The sequence below is a fragment of the Danio rerio genome, chromosome 21 (assembly GCF_052040795.2).
Source record: "Danio rerio strain M-AB ecotype USA chromosome 21, GRCz13ab, whole genome shotgun sequence".
NCBI classification, from domain to species: domain Eukaryota; kingdom Metazoa; phylum Chordata; class Actinopteri; order Cypriniformes; family Danionidae; genus Danio; species Danio rerio.
Genome location: NC_141041.1, coordinates 41,593,874 through 41,613,472, shown reverse-complemented (window position 1 = coordinate 41,613,472; position 19,599 = coordinate 41,593,874). Strand labels below are relative to the sequence as shown.

The window sequence follows — 19,599 nt, the reverse complement described above, 5'->3', positions numbered from 1 at the left end:
GAGGACGTTACGGAAATTTTCCGGAAAAGAGCATTCACACATCCATTCCAAAATACTGGTAAATTTTGACATCATTAACCAGAAATGAGCTCTAAACGGCTACGTTTGTATTTGTAAACATTTGACTACATCACAAACTCTGTGGATGGATCAGTATTGTGTACAACTCCGATGAAAACATATAGAGAAACACTTTCGCATGTCGAGATGTACATAAAATGTGTGTGTGCATTCACTTGTTCACGCAAAGCTTAAAGGTAAACAAACAATGGCTTATCATAAGCATCTTATCGATAATTATTTACAGAGTTGGCATTAAGACGAACATATGAACGTTATCTGACTAACATCTAGCAGCTAAATGTGTCTGGTAAGATATTCAAAGGCTTTTATTCTCGTAAACCACGCGGACGTGAATGCTTCTGACTGTTGATTGGCTAAAGCAGGCGTTTCACGTCAGCACGTTCTAGACGTGCACGCGCTCCTTCCGGCAATCTTCCTTCTGCATTCACACAGCGCAGCATTCCGGCAAATTACCAGTAATCTTACAACTTCTCTTTCCGGAAAATAGCCAAAACGAATTTACCGCTATTTTCAAAAAGGGTCTGGTCACACATACACACCTTTCCGGAAAATTGGCGGTAATTTTCCGGAAAGGTCTGTATGTGTGAAAGAGGCTTATGTTTCCTGTTGCTATTTTGGGCATTTCATTTTTTTTTTTTCTTATCTGGTAAGAATCCAAAGTAATTCAAAATTTAGCCTTGTAAGTCGTTCTTTTTAAGTGATTGTTGCGGTTGTAGTAGCTACAAAATCTTTATGATTAAGCTTAATCATGCATATTAATAAAGTCTTTCTCATGAATTAATGCTGAAAACTCAATGACGTCACACTGGAATTTGCACAATGAGCTCATCGTCGTGACGTAGCTTCAAAAATTACAAAAAAAAAAAAAACAATTTTCACATTTTAGTAAAATATATGTGTCCTATAGCAACGTGAGACACATAAATGACTATCAACATTTCAAAAAATGTGTTTTGGTGTTTCGCGACCCTTTGAAGGTTTCTCTAAATAAAAATGCACACAATAATCTCCATCTCTTTTTTTATTTTTAGACTCCCGCTTCCTCGGAGAACGCAGCCTCGTGCATGGAGAACGTTCCACTTGAGGACTGGTATGTTTCCTTGATAAAGCACCAGCATAACCATACTATTCACCACATTCACCACAGCATAACAGTGTGTCCGTGTGGCTTTGTGTTTCATAGCACATCCTCTAATCCCACCCAAGACCAACACAAACAATTACCAAGCTGTTAGCATCTCGTATTCCGTCTCTTTCCTCTTCAACCTCTGCTTTGCTGTTGAATGACCTGGTTTCTGCTATCTCTAGAGAATTCAGCACAGCGTGACGGCACACCATGACTCATTTTCCCTCATGTGTTTGATCTGCTCTGCCAGAATCACATTAGTAACGTAAACAGGGTGAGCAACTGATCCAAGGGCAGCGCTGAGCGGCATTCCTCTCTCATGCCATTTTTCTGGACTCTTTTGATATTCATCTGCGCTCGCTGTATTAGCTCGCTTGTTGATTGGCTGACATTCGGTCTCATGATTGCAAACAAAACTGCTTCACAAGGCCTGATTGTTTCAGATGATGATTCAGCCGTAACCACCTGTCATGGAAATTAAAAAGGACTGGAATGTGGCACGGCTGCATTTTCTGAGCTCTTCCACCCTCACTCTTGCTTCAAAATTGTGCAAGACTAGATTGAATAGATTTAGGTGCTGCTTTTTTAGGAACATTACGGTTTGATGGGTTTCAAGCCATATGTCATATTTGGTTTTCAAGACATATGCCTGTCAAGAATTTTAATGGAGAAATTAATTACTTTCTTTACCATTTACAGTGTTAAAATAAATAATTAAAAATGTGTTATATTAAAATTATTGCAAGTTTGTTGCTAAAAATTAACTAAAACTATCAACATAGGCAAGGCAAGTTTATTTAAATAGCATATTTCATATACAATGGTAATTCAAAGTGCTTTACATAAACAAGAATGAAAGAAGCAAGAAAATAAAAACAATGAATAATTAAAAATAATTAAAAACAGATTAAAATGTTTTCAAAACCGTTTTAAAGGAATAGCTGAAGGCTGATTTACCCTGCTTTGACTGAACTGTTGGAATTTCTAGTTTATATGATCACGGTCAAGGTAAAGGCAGGAGCAGCTCGACTAGTATTTTACACTTTGAACTCCATTGTGTTTTAAATGGGATTATGTTTTTGCAGTAATAAGTTAATTATTAAATGCTACAAATAATACTGCAGTAGTTCCTATGATTTAAATCAAAATGTTATAAATATTTGCAAATATTACCGAATTAATTACGAAGTTACTATGGAAATATAATATAGTTGTTTTCAGGGTGTGACAGACCTTAAAATGTCTTGGTTTCCTGAGCCCTGACGGTCTCCAAAGTAATGCAAATTATTAGTTTCGAAGCACGGCTGTCTATGTTCATCATTTTCACACTGTTTTAATGCTAAAACGTATCGTGAATGGGTACTTATATGCTGATGAGATCGGGCCTGGAAAGGCATGTTACCCTGCCGACAACAACACTTTAGTTGCATGCTTTGTTTGACTGCCCCCACCATGACTGTCCCCACCTTCATGTATCAAATGTATTTAAACTAAGTGTTTGTTGTACCAATTAAGAGTTTCTTTAGATGACGCCACAGCCATGCTGAGTTCTTCTTTTTGTTTTTTTTAAATAATTATATTTATTGGATTTTCACTATAATACAGACATAACAACACTTCTTCAAAAGATACTCACACAACAACAACAAAAATAATAACAACACAGAACAATGTAAAAGGAAAAAAAAAGGCTCAGATTACCTATAAAACAGCACTACCCCACATTAAACAGATCAGGAAAAAAGGGATAATAATAACATTGTATGTTTTTTAGAAAACAATAGTTACAATAATTCTTTCAGCATGATAGGGCAAAGACTAGGTTCCAAATTGTCCAAGTATGGAGTCCAAACTTTGAAAAAATGTTCTGTTTTTTTCTGTAAAACATGGGTAAGATGTTCCAGAGGAATCAACTCAAAAATTATCTTGTGCCAACCTTTAAGTGATGGAGATTTATCACTAATCCAATTAAGTAAAATATTTTTTCTTGCAGCAAAAGTCAGTATATTATACAATTTCTTATTAGCCGATGAAAGAATGCGTCCATTAGGTATACCCAAAATCAACGAAACTGGGTCTAAATCCAATGGCATGTTAAAGATCTTTTCCATTTCCCCCCAGCACCAAGGACCAGAATCTTTGTAGCTTGTTACATGACCACATACAATGCGTCAAAGTACCTACATCAGTTTTACATTTTAAACACATAGGTGAATTAGAAGGGTTAGATGGGAGGGATAGATGTCTCCGGTTAGGGAAGATATGCAGTCTGTGTATTATTTTATATTGTATTTCCTTTGTACATTTTCAAACAGATATTTTCTTAGCATTAGACCAAATATCATCCCATGTTTCCTCATCAATATTAGTAACCAACTCCTTCTCCCATTTGGTTTTAATTCTCTGTATATCAGGGGATGGGATTGAGCATACAGACGCATAAAATCGACCCGCAGATATCTTTCCAGATGATAAAAATAATAACCTCTCAATAGAAGATATCTCACAATTTTTAACAAGTGTTGTGCTGTTAGTGATATAATGTCTCAATTGAAGAAAACGAAAAAAATCGTTTTTGACTAACTGGTATTTCTCGCTGAGTTCTTCTTATTAAAAAGATTTTGCTTTGATGATACCGAAAGTTTCTCCCTGGTTTTTTGGGCTTAGAATTTTACAACAGTTTGGTGCCGTGAGCCAGACTAGAGAAATTCACAACATAACCAATGGCAAATTTAACTTATACAGGTTTGGTATATATATTTTGGCCCACAACCCTCAATCAACTGCCTAGTAATGGTAAACGATAAAGAAACATAGAACTGAGTGCACCTAGTTGCCAGATCTTCATAAAAAAGCACAACTATAATAATCCAAATCCCAAACATATTATCTTTTTTTTTTAAAGTCATGAATCAAAATATTGTGACCTGCACCACCTGCTTCATTTACTACATAAACTGGATCACTGAAGCCTTATTAAGCTTAACAGGAACTCAATTATAACAAGTGGTCATGGCACTTTGTAAGAGGGTGAACATAAACAAACATGACACCTCTGTCGATAATGGTTTCGTTAAAATTGGCAAGCATATCAGCGTGTTTTGGTTTCTGCAATATTAGCTTTATTACTCAAGGATAGCCCTTATGATGCTTCACATAGTTGGTCAAAATTGCTAGCCCACCAGTGATTTTTTTTCTTTTCATTTTTAAAATATATCCCAAATGATGTTTAACAGAGCAAGGACATTTTTACAGTATTTGCTATTATATATTTTTTTTTCTGGAGAAAGTCTTATTTGTTTAATTTCAGCTGGGTTAAAAGCAGTATTTAATTTTTTTAAAGCCATTTTAAGGTCAATATTATTTGCCCTCTTAAGCATTATTTTATTTTGATTGTCTACAGCAGGGGTTTTCAAACTTTAAGGACACATGCCCCCCCCAAGCTTGTCCAATTTCACTTGCGCCCTCCAGGCACCCTTCCCCCAAGCCAAAATTGTAATGCATGTGCAAGCATCCTTCACATATTGCTTGCTGCGTTTAAAGTGGGTAGAATTAATTACATTGAAACATAAATATACAGCTTACCTGATTCAGTGTGATGGCTGAGCCTTTTTCTGTGAGAACAACATGCTTATCTGTGGTTGGATTTTTGACATGACCAACCTTAAAGGGGTGGTCCACTACGATAAGATTTACAACTTGGACAATAAAGTCGCAAAAGATATATGAACGATTCATGTTACTTACACAGGCATATACCGGATATGCGTGAAAGACGTTCTGTAACGCGTTGATTTAAAAAAAATACAGCAATGCTCTCCCAACTGGGGTCCGTTCTTCGTACGTGGATTACTCAGTTAGCTGGATTTGGATATTGATGATTTGACACGATCCAGGATCATTTCGTTCTTCAAAGCTGATCCGAGAGTTGTTGTCATGGCAACAGTTCTGCTAGGTCAAACCTGATCGGGAGCAGGTTCAATTCATATAAACAGGATTAGATTGGCTTAGTTCAAGCAAAGATAATACAGAAAGTATGTTCCGAATTCTGATATTTTCTTACAGTAGTAGTTATATAGACTTGGGAAAATGGTACATATTTTTTAACTATATAGATATATAAAGTTATAGTCATTAATAAAATAAATTAAGTTATACATATTAATAAAACGTATGCAATCTGCATCCTCGAAATGAAAGTACAAAGACTGCCACCTGGTGGTGCAAAGAGAAAACTTATTGATATGAACTTTTTAGATCGCTTTAGTCCAAATTGTGTATAATAGAAATGCACAATATGTGACTTTTTTTAAAGCAATAATACATTTATGCAGTCATAAACATGTTTTGATAGTTAATATGCCGGTGATTTGATGCTTCACAAAAGTTTCAGACGCCTTTACCAATATGAAAATGCTTTTGTAAACAACCAGTTATTCTTTACAGCGATTAAAAAATGGCTACTATAATAAAGAAAATATTTTCTAAACGTGGAACTAAATACACTGATTTGCATTGAAATACATATGAATACTCTTGACACATGAAAGTGTAAAGCCTGCAGCACACAACAAATGTGGAAGGTTATTGCGTGTCATATTTAACAAGCCGTTAACTGCTAATTTGATGTAATTTTGCTCACATGGATAATTGAATATTAATCAGATGATGTCATTACGCTGCTGTGCCGTCAGCCAATCGTTGCATTGCTGATCATGATTTCGAGGATCGATAGATCAGTCCTTCACAACACACGCAGCGATCTCAGATCAGTTCATCCAGACATTCTAATCTGATTCGCGAACTCGTTTGAAGAACCAAATTAGCGAAAGATCAGTTATCAAGATTAAAAGATCCGGGATCTGCCAAATAATCTTAGACCATTTAAGCGAGGTACGAAGAACGGACCCCTGGAGTGTAACATCAAAAACAAATTAATCCAGGCTCACACAGGTCTAATCTCACATGTTGTGCTTTATTCTATCACCACAGAAAATAACTTAATCCGAGCATGAGAGAAAAAGAACAATAAATATCTCTCCCGCACACATGTGCTTCTCGTGTTACAGATTCTTCATCGTATACACGCATAAACACACACTAAAAGGCACAGAAACACTTAAAGGAGCCGCAACCCATTTTTACTCGTTACAGACACGTGTTGACTGACTGACTGACTGACTGACTGTTTACACAAAACGCGCATGCTTGTCAGGGCGTGACATGGAGCCGATCGGCGAATTACAGCACATTATGATGATGACCAATCAGAGTCACTTGAGGGTGGGCCTTTTAGAGGAACTAGGAAATATGACAGTCTTTTTCATGTTAGCTGAGTAGCTGTGTATAATCAAAGTGAGATTTAATAAAAAATAACACGATTTCCTTCAAGTGAAACATGAGCACACATTGTTTTGCATCTTATTAACACAAACAAGCCTCAAAATTACATTCTGGACCACCCCTTTAAATCATCTTCCACTTTCAATTAGCGTTAGCCATAGCATACTTGCTTTTGATGTCACACAGAAAATGTGTGATTGAGTAGTAAATTGGGTATGTTTACATGGTCAACAATACTTACATTTGATTTTAATACGATTAGGACAATACTCCTATTAAGAGTCACCATGTAAACAGCGATTTTTGATTACCCTAATCCGACTAAAGTCATAATTAAACTAAACAGAAATGGAATTAAGACGTGGAGTATGCATATATTAGTGGCATTATTGAAATAAACACCGCAATCAAACTATTACCGTCTTGTAGGACTTTTCGCTGCATTTTGCGAGAAGATCCACACACACGGCTGCTGGACCGCAGACACACACATCACAAAATGCAGAAGTTTTTTTCCGCTCATTCGCAATGTGGTATCAAATTCCATTAAAACAACACTCTTCCACCAGTCCTTACTCCATATTTGCATCCAATATCCCAGTTTGTCACAGGGGCATGAATGAAATGTTCATGAATGAAAGTGAAACTTCCAAACTGCAGTTAAAGTCGAAAAATTAAAGATGAAACATCATGTTAAATGAGACTTTGCATGAAACGTGGGTAGCCTGGTGATGCAACATTCAAAAAGCACTTCATGTAATTATATTTTTGTCTTAGTGAGGTTAAGGCAAATAACTATTGCTGATATCCATGTAAGCATAGTCAGTATATCTTCAAAGTAAGTGAAACATCAGAAGAGCATCCTGTTGATTTGATTTAGAAGGGCACTTTTCTTTGTCAGGTGGCTCACCGGTTTTACTTTCATTTGCCGTCATTCATTTTAAAAAGCTCCCGGTCCATTTTATTTGTATATATTTTACTGGAACACATTAACTCTACAGGTGCCTGATAGTTAGCTGTGGAAGTAACGTTAATCATATTCCCTCTAGCGAATGCATAAAAATCGTCATCATAATTTACTCGAGTGCACGCCTCAAATTCTCGTGCCCCTCCTAATAGGTGCTGCCGCTGCCCTGGTGGGGCACACCCCTCAGTTTGAAAACCCCTGGGGCCTCATGTATCAACGCTGCGTACGCACAAATACTTTGCGTACGCCAGGTTTCACGCTCAGAATCGCTCACGTTTGGATTTACTAACAATGAACTGAACGTGGGAATGTGCGCAGCTTCACGGCAGCTTTCTGGCTGGCGTACGCACATTTTTTGTGCGTGTCTGTTTTATTTCCATTGGCGACTCCTAGAGGCAGTTGTATTAAATTCCTCTCTACAAAGTGTCTGAGCCTTGCAATGGCAGCTGTATGAGACGGGTTCATCTAGTAGGTATGTAAGGTTTCCATACCATACATTTGACCAGCTAAACATTAAATTTGCAAATCTGCACAATTTGCTGCAGTCGCCTGTTTTCCCAATGTAATCTGAGCGATCTACTGCACACACATTGCTATAAAGACACTATCTGAAGATGAATCTGCATGCGTGAATCAGAAACATTTCCATTCAATAAATGTGCAAATAAAATATGATGCACAAACTTATTGATGATTCCTACTTGTCTTTCTCGTGATAAATAGTGGGCAAAATCTGATATGTAGCGGGGAAAAAAAGAAGAAAGAGTTCATCAGACGCTGGATTCGAGCCGAGTTTATGCTCGAACAGGTCAATACATGATCACATGCGTCTTAAAAGGTGCGCCACTGAGACTGCTAAGGGTATTGCAACATTTTACAGATAAAAACCACACTATTTCTCTTTTTAATGCACTCAGTGCGATGTTCAGACCCAACTGTGTTAACCGCATCAGCTAAACTCTCCCACTCTATTTTTTTCTTTTGTTGTTAATTCTGGAGAACAAACTTGCAAATAACACCGCTTTTCTCCGGTCTACCTCCGAAAGCATCGCCTCCAATTCACATTCTGTTCAAAGTTTCTCTTTTTGCTTGCTTATGCCATTGCTTTTTCGTTGGGTTTTTCCATTAGCATAGTCATTAGCATATTCATACGGGGGAGGAGGCAGGGAGGGGTTTTGTGCTCGTGCATGTTGCGCTCAGTTTCACGTTCATTCTGATGTACAAAAGAATATGCGTGAGATTCGGCGTACGCAGTGTTTCATACATCTGATTTTTTTTCTGCGTACGGACATTTACAGCTTTGTGCGTACGCAATGTTTTAGTAAGATTTCCACACAAGTCTTCGTACATGAGGCCCCTGGTCTACAAAACAACCCACTTTAATACAATAACTTGCCTAATTACCCTAAACTATTTAGCCTAGTTAAGCTTTTAATTGTCACTTTAAGCTGAATGCTAGTATCTTGGAAATATAGCTAGTAAAATATCATGTACTGTCATCATGGCAAAGATAAAATAAATCTTAGTTATTAGAGATAAGTTATTAAAACTATTATGTTTAGAAATGTGTTGAAAAGAATCTTCTTAACGTTAAACAGTAATTGGGGATAAAAATATACGGGGGGGGGGGGACTACTGTACTGTGCTACTGTAAAAACTATTTATGAGCCATTAAAACTAACTGACCCGTTATTTCGATGCAAAAACACCTTTTCTTGAGAAAATGATTTGTGTTGAGCCTTAATAACCAATGTGTCAAATGTGATTTGATAGGCCTGCAGAGACGTTAGAGGGTGACGTGTTTGTGGACGAAGAGGGCAGTGATGGTGAGGAAGGTGAAGAGTTTTACCCTGATGACTGCCAGTGGGAACAGGAGGAAGAGCCGCTTAAAGCTGGACCGACAACTGTTATCGCAGAAAAGGTTTTTGTGCTTACTCATTCACACGGCTAAAAAATGATCATTGCTTTAATCGGAATTGATATACAGTTAAAATCAGATTTATTAACCCCCCTTTGCATTTTTTTTCTTTTTAAAATATTTTCCAAATGATGTTTAACAGAGCAAGGCAATTTTCACAATGTGTCTGATAATATTTATTTATTTATTTATTATATATTTTGGCTAGAATAAAAGCAGTTTTATTTTTTTATGAACCATTTTAAAATTGTTAGCCCCTTTAAGCTAATTACAGAACAAACCATCATTATACAGTAACTTACCTAATTACCCTAACCTGCCTGGTTAACCTAATTAACCTAGTTAGACCTTTAAGTGTCACTTTAAGCTGTATAGAAGTGTCTTGAAAAATATCTAGTCAAATATTATTTACTGTCATCATGGCAAAGATAAAATAAATCAGTTATTAGCAATGAGTTATTAAAACTATTATGTTTAGAAATGTGTTGGAAAAATCTTCTCTCTGTTGAACAGAAATTGGGGAATTTTTTTTTACATTTGCTGATATTTGTTTTTGGTTTTTTTTGTCTTGCAAGGTGAATAAAGAGACTAGTATGGACGGTCTCCCTCATTCTACTTCTGTAGTTCGGCCCAAGGAGCGGCGACATGATGTTCATCAGCAAAACCCTTTTATGCGGGGAAACACCATCATCAGGTCCAAGACATTTTCACCTGGACCTCAGAGCCAGTATATCTGCAGGGTGAGAACAGGGACACACACGTGCTGAACAGGGCTGCACAATATATCGTTTCATCGCAATGTGCACATCAGCAATGATCACATCGCAAAGATATGCAATGTCCAGTCTGAATTATAGTTGATCAGAATCTACAGAATTGCATTCATTACTGTGTTTATATGGAATTTATATGATTTATGCAAAAAAAATTGTACTCTGAATTTTTGTCTTTTTTTATTTGAAAGCAAAAACAATATTATTTCACTTAACCCACTGGCATATCATTTCCTTAAAACAAGCAAAAAAAACAACAACAAAAAAAAATAATTTTCGCTTTATTCTTCTGATGATGAAAACTAAACTATATTTTTTCTTGGTCTAAGAATTCTTTGGATATTTGGATTGTGACAATTTAATTTTTATACCCAAATATTGTTAGACTTCCCAGAAAACCATCAAATAGAGCTATTTTAAAATTGTGATCCCTTGAAACTATATTCACATTGCAATATTTATTGGCAATGAGTTATTTAGTTAGTAAGTTATTGGCCAAAGAAGAGGCTTTCTTACAAAATAGACAAGCTTAATATGCACGCACCGGCCACTTTATTAGGTATCCCTTACTAGTACCAGGTTGGACCCCCTTTTGCCTTCAGAACTGCCTTAATCCTTCGTGGCATAGATTCAACAAGGTACTGGAAATATTCCTTAGAGATTTTGGTTTATATTGACATGATAGCATCATGCAGTTCCTGCAGATATGTCGGCTGCATTTCCATGATGCAAATATCCCTTTAAACCACATCCCAAATGTGCTCTATTGGATTGAGATCTGGTGACTGTGGAGGCCATTTGAGTACAGTGAAGTCATTGTCATGTTCAGAAACCAGTCTGAGATGATTCACGCTTTATGACATCCTGCTGGAAGTAGCCATCAGAAGATAGACTCTGTGGTCGTAAAGGGATGGGCATGGTCAGCAACAGTACTCGAGTAGGCTGTGGTGTTAACATGATGCTCAATTGAAACTTATGGGCCCAAAGTGTGCCAAGAAAATATCCCCCACACCACTACACCACCCTTAACCTGAACCGTTGATACAAAGCAGGATAGATGCATGCTTTCATGTTGTTAATGCCAAATTCTGACCCTACCATCAGAATGTCGTACCAGAAATCGAGACTCATCAGACCAGGCAACTTTTTTCCAAGCTTCTATTGTCCAATTTTGGTGAGCTTGTGTGAATTGTAGCCTCAGTTTTTTGTTATTAGCAGACCCTCTGTGGCACCTGGTGTGGTTTTCTGCTGCTGTAGCCCATCTGCCTCAAGGTTCGACATGTTGTGTGTTTAAAGATGCTTTTCTGAGTGGTTGAGTTACTGTTGGTTTTTCATCAGCTGTAACCACTCTGACCTCTAGCATCAACAAGGACAACATTTCTGCCCACAGAACTGCATATTTTCTGGATATTTTCTTTTTTTCAGATCATTCTCTGTAAATCCTAGAGATGGTTGTGTGTGAAAATTCCAGTAAATCAGCAGTTTCTGAAATACTCATACCAGCCTCTCTGGCACCAACGACGATACCACGTTCAAATTCACTTAAATCACCTTTCTTCCCCATTCTGATGCTCGATTTGAACTGCAGCAGATCATCCTGACCATTTTTACATGCCAAAATGCATTGAGTTGCTGCCATGTGATTGGCTGATTAGAAATTTGTGTTATTGAGCAGTTGGACAGGTGTACCTAATAAAGTGGCCAGTGGGTGTAAAAGACTAGAAGACAGTGAAAAAAACCCTTGACATGCAAAGGTGTACATGCACTCATGCGCCCCAGTAAATAGCAACTGTAATGCCAGAAAGATTGCGCTGGAGCAAGCGATCATTAGTAAATCTGGCTCATAGTTACACTGATGGACTTTTCATGATTTCTACCAATGAGACATTCATTCGTTCATTTTCTTTTTGGCTTAGTCCCTTTAGTAATCTAGGGTCGTCAAAGTGGAATAAGCTGCCAACTTATCCAGCATATGTTTTACTCAGCGAATGCCCTTCCAGCTGCAACCCACCACTGGGAAACATTCATACACAGTCATTCACAGACATACAATACAGCCAATTTAGCTTACTTATTTCACCTATACCACAAGTCTTTTGACTTGTGGGGGAGCACCCGGAGGAAACCCACGCCAGCACGGGGAGAACATGCAAACTCCACACAAATGCCAACTGACCTAGTCGAGGCTCAAACCAGCGACCTTCTTGGTATGAGGCGATTGTGCTACCCACTGTAGCTGTAGCTACCAATTAGACAAATGAAATAAAATAATCAGTGCACCTACCAACTAAAGTATGAAAAAAATAGAAAAGCTATCTTACATTTTTATTGTTTTACTGCATAAGCTGTTTTCATTCTTTACCCATTTACATATAACAAGTTGTTCTAGAGCTCATTAATTTGATTACTATTTTTAACCTTCATTAAATCACCAGATCAACCGCAGCGACAGTGACAGCTCAACATTGTCGAAGAAATCTCCCTTCGTCCGGAATGCCTCTGAGAGACGCAGCGTTCGCATGAAGAAGGTAACAAAATATTACACATTCACCCATCATGTGCAGTTCATCTGAAGTCGACATTAAGCTTGAAGTTTACTTCTTACTATTTAGTTTTTTTTTATTGAATTGCATGTATTCCATCAACCCAAAAGTCAAACACTTACTTTAGAAAGTGGACTTTAAGCTTGTTAGCAGTAGATTAATATTTAATAGTGACATTTCTGTGCTGACCTGAGGTTAGTGTTAATGAAGCAGTCTTACAGTGAGAAAATGGGTTCGCTAAGCCCCTCCGCCAGCTATTAAATAGTCTCGAAAGGTCAGGTTTGCTCTCACTGTGCCTTGAAGACAAGCTACATTTAGTCTTTTATAAAACGATAAGCATAAGTGCAAGTTAGGGTTGGTTTCCTTAATGAGAGAACTTTAATGATATATAGAACAGGAGTCACTCTAAAAAAGCGTTACTCTGAAAAGATAATAATATACAGTGCATCTAGAAAGTATTCATAGTGCTTCTCTTTTTCAACTTTTTTTTATGTTAACAGCCTTATTCCAAAATGGATTAAATTCATTTATTTCCTCAAAATTCTACACACAATGAAAGAAGATTTTTTGAAATTGTTGCAAATTTATTAAAAATAAAAAACCTGAAAAATCACAAGTACATAAGTATTCACAGAAAAGGAAACAGTTGCTTAATAACTTCAAATATTTTTCAGAAATATAAGAACATTAAAGGGTGGCTAAATCTCCAACACTATTCTTTAAAACATGTCCTTTTCTGGAATATCTGAATATATATTCTGTTAATTTTTTTATTTTTTTTTTTACTGATATCCAGTCCTTAAACACAAATAAAAAAATAAAACAAATATTACACTGTTATCTGCCAGACATTTTTAATCGCCTATATAACTGTAACCATACCGAACTGTTCTTAAGGCCCGAGTGGTCTGGTACGGTATGGTTTGGTTCAGTGCGCTTTTATGGTCGTTTCCACTGTCAAAGGGTACCTAAAACCGAATAATACTGTACCACTTTTTGATCACCCTTTACAAAGGCTACCTAGTAGGGATGTAACAATATTGTAAATACCGTCATACCGCAATAGTAATATTTTTCAATATTACCGTAGGTGCATGACTCAATAAAACAATTTTTCTGTGAAAAGTTTGCTTAGGCGAATGAAGCGAACGGGATGTAGCGGGAACTACAATTCCCATCAGCCTAGGCGTGGCCATCATCCTTTGCGATCTGTTGTTACTACAGATCCAGTAATGCGGAAATGGAGTGTGCTGCTAGTAGCGGGGAAGAAAAAGAGCTGGAAATGATCGAACCTAAAGCGGGTTTTAAATCGGATGTGTGGAAGCATTTCGGTTTCTTTCTAAAAAGATACGAAAAAGTAGAAAAGGTGACAGACAAAGACAAAAACAGTATGCAGGCACTGCCAGACTGTGGTGAAATATAAGTCGGGGAATACGACTAAAAACAGTCATGGGGACTGCAGAACACAGCACACTTGTTAGATTGATGCAGACATTGACTTGTACCACAAAGAGACCTCTATCTCACTCATGGCTTGCCCTCTCAAGTGGTGGAAAGACGATGCACAACGTTACCCACTGCTGTCAACCTTGGCTAAATCATATCTCTCTGTCCCAGAAACCTCAGTCCCAAATGAGAGGTTTTTTTTTCTGTTGCAGGGGACATGCCCAGAGATCCCAGCTTTTACCAGATTATAGTTATATGATAATTTTCCTTAAAAGCCCATTTCTATCTAAGTGAGTGAGTTATTAAATGTTGAATGTGATGAGTTCAACAAAAACTAAATTAAAACTTTATTTTTTTATATGATTTAATAGTTTTTTGTTATTAAAATTGAAAAATTGAAGTTCCTGTTTCGAAACTTACAGAAAGATGGCTAATTTGTATGTCATTGATATGTTCAGTGCTAAGGTAAATAAACACTTTTGGCACTTTTTTCGAGTCTTTTCATTAGTTTAGTTTTTTCTGTAAATTATTCAATAAATACCGTACCATGCCATTCATACTGAGGTATTACCGTACCGTGAAATTCTGATACCGTTACATCCCTACTACCTAGCATGAAAAAAGGTTGAGAAAGACGCACAACTGAACACTATTGGTTTACAGAGATTCGAAAATGAAAACAAAGACCATTTTTAAAAACACAGCCGAGACATTACACCGTAATAATATATACATATAATAACAAGCCATGGTCGGACATGGCCTTGATGAACACCCACAAAGCCAAGAAGAACAAAATCTGCCGTGTCCTGTTGTTTTAGGAGCTTGCTAAAAGTGCGAGCGGTTTTACTTTCTCCAGAGAGCTCGGTTTCTATATTTGAAATAAGGAAATTCTTGAGCTCATATTGATAACGTGTGCATGACCATTAATCTACAATTAAAAAAAGTTAATGATTTATGACTCATGTGGATTCGGAACAGTGGATTGTCACACCCTTAAAAAATAAGATATGGACCTGATAGCAAACCATAGCATGAGACCTCTTTTAAAGGAAAATTCTCTCTTTCACACCCACAGCCACCAATGCAGGTCAAAGGTCTGGATGGCCTCCTGCGCACCTCTCTGGATCTGGAGCTAGACCTGCAGGTCACTCGCACGCGACACAGCCGTCTGACCGAGGAGCTGCGCGTGCTGCGGGAGCTTAAGGAACAGATGGAGAAGGCACGGCAGCAGGGCCAGCACGTCCTTCCCACATGGGTACAGGAGGATGAGCGCTTCTGTCTGCTGCTCAAACATGCAGAGAGACAGGTGAGTCCCAAAGCATTTTGACAATCAACAAATACAGAAATCTGTTACACTTTCTGATTTTAAGTCGCTACTGTCTGCACAGACCCAGGAAGAGCAGCTACAGGAAAAGAGGGTAGAGAAGATGATGAGAGCAGCGGCCAAGGATGTACATAAGATTCGTGGACAGAGCCTCAAGGAGGTTCCTGGGGTCCAGTCCTTTAGGTAACTGCTGTTATCTACTGTTTATGCAAAACATGATCTAAGCATTGGTGTACTGTTTTTTCTGTGCTCTGTCCCTTTAAAAGGAGAAGCTCATGTTTACACAGCCCCTTTTATGCTTTTTAAGTTTTTCATTTTGATTTGAAGGCCTCCTTTGATATGTTTACATGGATCAAATGTTTATGCATTATCAGGGTGTCCGCGGGGTCTTAAAGTATTAAAAGTTGATAAATACATTATGAGAAAATGAGGGCCCTTAAAAGTTATTAAAAAGTCTACATATATACAGTGCATCCGGAAAGTATTCATAGCACTTCACTTTTTCCACATTCTTATAGGATACAGCCTTATTCCAAAATTAATTATATTTATTTATTTCCTTAAAATTCTTTACACAACACCCCATAATTACAATGAGAATTTTTAATTGTTGCAAATTTATTAAAAATAAAAACCTGAAAAATCACATGTACAGGAGTATTCTCAGGTTTTGCCGTGAAGCTCTAAATTGAGCTCAGGTACATTCTGTTTCCACTGATCATTCTTGAGATGTTTCAGCAGCTTAATTGGAGTTCACCTGTGCTAAATTCAGTTGATTGGACATGATTTGAAAAGGCATACACCTGTCTATATAAGGTCCCAGGGTTGACAGTGCATGCCAAAGCACAAACCAAGCATGAAGACAAAGGAATTGTCTGTAGATATCCGAGACAGGATTGTCTCGAGCCATAAGGCTAGGGAAGATTACTGAAAAATTTTCGCTGCTCTGAAAGTTCAAATGAGCACAGTGGACTCCATCATCTGTAAGTGGAAGATGTTTGGAACCAACAGGACTCTTCCTAGAGCTGGCCGGCCATCTAAGCTGAGTGATCGGGGAAGAAGGGCTTTAGTCAGGGAGGTGATTAATAACCCGATGGTCACTCTGTCTAAGCTCCAACGTTCTTCTGTGGAGAGAGGAGAACCTTACAGAAGGACAACCATCTGTGCAGCAATGTACAGGCCTGTATGGTAAAGTGGCCAGACTGAAGCCACTCCCTGCCTGGAATTAGCCAAAAGGCATCTGAAGGACTCAACCATAAGAACCATAAGAAAGACCATATGAAACAAAGTTCTCAGGTCTGATGAGACTAAAATAAACTCTTTGGAGTGAATGCCAGGCGTTATGTTTGGAGAAAACCAGGCAACGCTCATCACCAGGCTAATACTATCCCTACAGTGAAGCATGGTGCATGGTGGTTTTTCAGCAGCAGGAACTGGAAGACTAGTCAAGATAGAGCGAAAGATGAATGCAGCAATATACAGAGACATCCTGAATAAAAACCTGCTTCAGAGTGTTCTTGACCTCAGGCTTTACAACATCTCGGCGAATGTCTTTGAGTGGCCTAGCCAGAGCCCAGACCCAAATCCTATTAAACATCTCTGGAGAGATCTGAAAATGGCTGTACACTGTCGCTACCCATGCAACCTGATAGAGCTGGAGAGGTACTGCAAAGAGGAATGGGCAAAAATTTCCAAAGACAGGTGTGACAAGCTTGTGGCATCATATTCAAAAAGACTTGAGGCTGTAATCACTGCCAAAGTTATCAACAAAGCATCGAGCAAAAGCTGAGAATACTGATGTACATGTGATTTTTCAGCTTTTCATTTTCAACAATTTTTTTTCACATTGTCATTATGGGGTGTGTAGAATTTTGAGGAAATCATTGAGTTTAATCCATTTTGGAATCGCTATAAATACTTTCTGGATGCACTGTACAACCAGAGTTTGCTTGTTTTGACACATTATTGAAAATATGTGGCTAAGAAATAATAAAATTAGTTTTTTTTTTAGAGGGGATCATTAAAAATGTTTTCTACTGGCCGTTAAAAAATGTTTAGTAGTCAACCCCATATAAGTCTGAAATTTTATTCATAATGGTCTTAAAAAGCTCTTAAATCGGACTTTGTGAAACCTGCAGAAACGCTGATTATGATATTGCCCTTACAGCTATGCTTTTAAACAGGGATTACACATCTAACATCATGTAAAAAAGTCGAACAGACATTTTCTATCTAACACAATGTCTGCTGTAACCTCTTTCAGAGAGAAGATGGCCTTCTTCACCAGAGCGAAGATAAACGTTCCCGACCTACCAGCGGACGATGTGTAGAAGATAATCCATCTTTATGTCTCATTTGGAGGCGAAAACTGACATCTGGCGGTATTATGAAGAATGGTGTGACAGGAAAATGTATGTAGGGCAGGAAACGTCATTTGAAAACACTGGGTTTTAACGCTCAACTGAAATTGTATAGATCCGTTTTTATTTTTTGTTTTTAGATAGATTTATTTTTTAAATTTCACCACGTTCTGTTACTAATAAGTGTATGTCGGCATCTGTGCTAGGTATTTTAGTGGTCATTCAATACATCAAGCTGGACTGTGTACTGTATCTCTTGATGATGTGAATACAGATATTTACGGTACTATTTTTATCTATAGCACAAGGGTTCAGGACTCTTACCTTTTTGGCGAAATGAACTGGCAGAAATCCTTAGTCACGTTCCTTTATAAACAAAGCACATCTGTTCTCGTTTCCATTCTTTTGTTTTGCAGATGTGTAAATGCTTACAGATGCATGAAACTAAAGCATGATGAGTAAACTAGACCGGTTAGTAGCCTAAATTGATTGCTAACAGCGTGTTCGTTTTGTTAATCGCACTTGCAAACGAGACACGGGATAGTGCGAATATAAATCGATGTAGAAACTGCACTTAGCTCCACAGACTCTCAGGTAGAATGTCAGATAGTTCATGCACTTTAATAGAAAAAAGGCATTGATATAGAGCAAAACAAAAAGCACATTGTGAACGCAAAGGTGGTGTTGTGAGTGTTATTGATGTGAAACTCGTGATTTCCGGCAAATCGCCTCTATCGAATGTGTTTTTCTCGGCGGCGTATTGTAATAGTTTGGATTAGTGAATGATTTGGATCTCTTTTATTTGAAAAACACCCTCACATCCGTCAACATGTTAGCTTTGTGTGTGCGAATGAACATGAACAGTAGCATCGTTTAATGTCAAAGCCAAATATTAATGAATTTTTGATTTATTATATTATTATTATGATTTTATTTCAACCTGACAGAGCTTTTAGTGGGTTGAATCTCACAAAAATGGATCATATTAGACCTAATAAACAAAAGACACAGAAAAGGAAATATATTTTAAATACAATTTGCAAAAACTAATGAAAAATGTTGTTTGCAATCCCTTACGCGAATGTCTCAAGACACATTTTAAACTCATTCGTTATATGCACATTGGAAACATTTTGTGTCAATCCCATTTAAAATCCCACCATAAACCCATAGGATCACATGTGAAAGTCATGAGATGTGGGAGTATTGAAAACAGTATTATAAATAAATAAATAAATAAATAAATAAATAAATAAATAAATATAGAATTTTGACATTTTTTTACAATTACAATTATTGACATTACCAGTAAATACTCCCACACATTGACTATTCACTGTTTAGTTTTTACGTGTGAATTGAAAATATTTGCATATATTTAATTTTTTATATACTGTGGATGCTAACAACATAAGTATATTTCAATGCATCAGGAAAGTATTAATAGCCCTTTACTTTTTCAACACTTTTTTTTATGTTACAGCCTTATTGTAAAATGGATTAAATTCATTTATTTCCTCAAGATTCTACACGCAATAACCCATAATGACAATGTGAAACAAGATTTATTTAAAATTAAAACCGGTAGTGTTCTTTGAGCCATTGTCCTGTTGGAAGATGAACCGTCGCGCCAGTCTGAGGTCAAGAGCACTCTGAAGCAGGTTTTTGTTCAGGATGTCTCTGTACATTGCTGCATTCATCTTTCCCCCTAT

At 37.3% G+C, this 19,599-nt stretch overlaps 1 protein-coding gene across 2 annotated transcripts in view; it reads left to right on the top strand.

Moving 5' to 3' along the window:
- Positions 1-19,599, top strand: part of wwc1 (WW and C2 domain containing 1) — a 462,139-nt gene that overhangs the window by 88,008 nt on the left and 354,532 nt on the right. Inside the window, exons 16-22 of one of the 2 annotated variants that reach the window (XM_087301746.1) lie at positions 1,116-1,174; positions 9,294-9,441; positions 10,014-10,178; positions 12,647-12,739; positions 15,279-15,509; positions 15,592-15,710; positions 17,791-18,902. The exons of the other annotated variant lie outside the window; for it this stretch is intronic. Coding sequence (XP_087157872.1) covers positions 1,116-1,174; positions 9,294-9,441; positions 10,014-10,178; positions 12,647-12,739; positions 15,279-15,509; positions 15,592-15,710; positions 17,791-17,857 — 882 coding nt within the window. The 3' untranslated portion in view covers positions 17,858-18,902. Of the gene's footprint in view, positions 1-1,115; positions 1,175-9,293; positions 9,442-10,013; positions 10,179-12,646; positions 12,740-15,278; positions 15,510-15,591; positions 15,711-17,790; positions 18,903-19,599 lie in introns of those variants that run through there. 2 annotated transcript variants of the gene reach the window in all.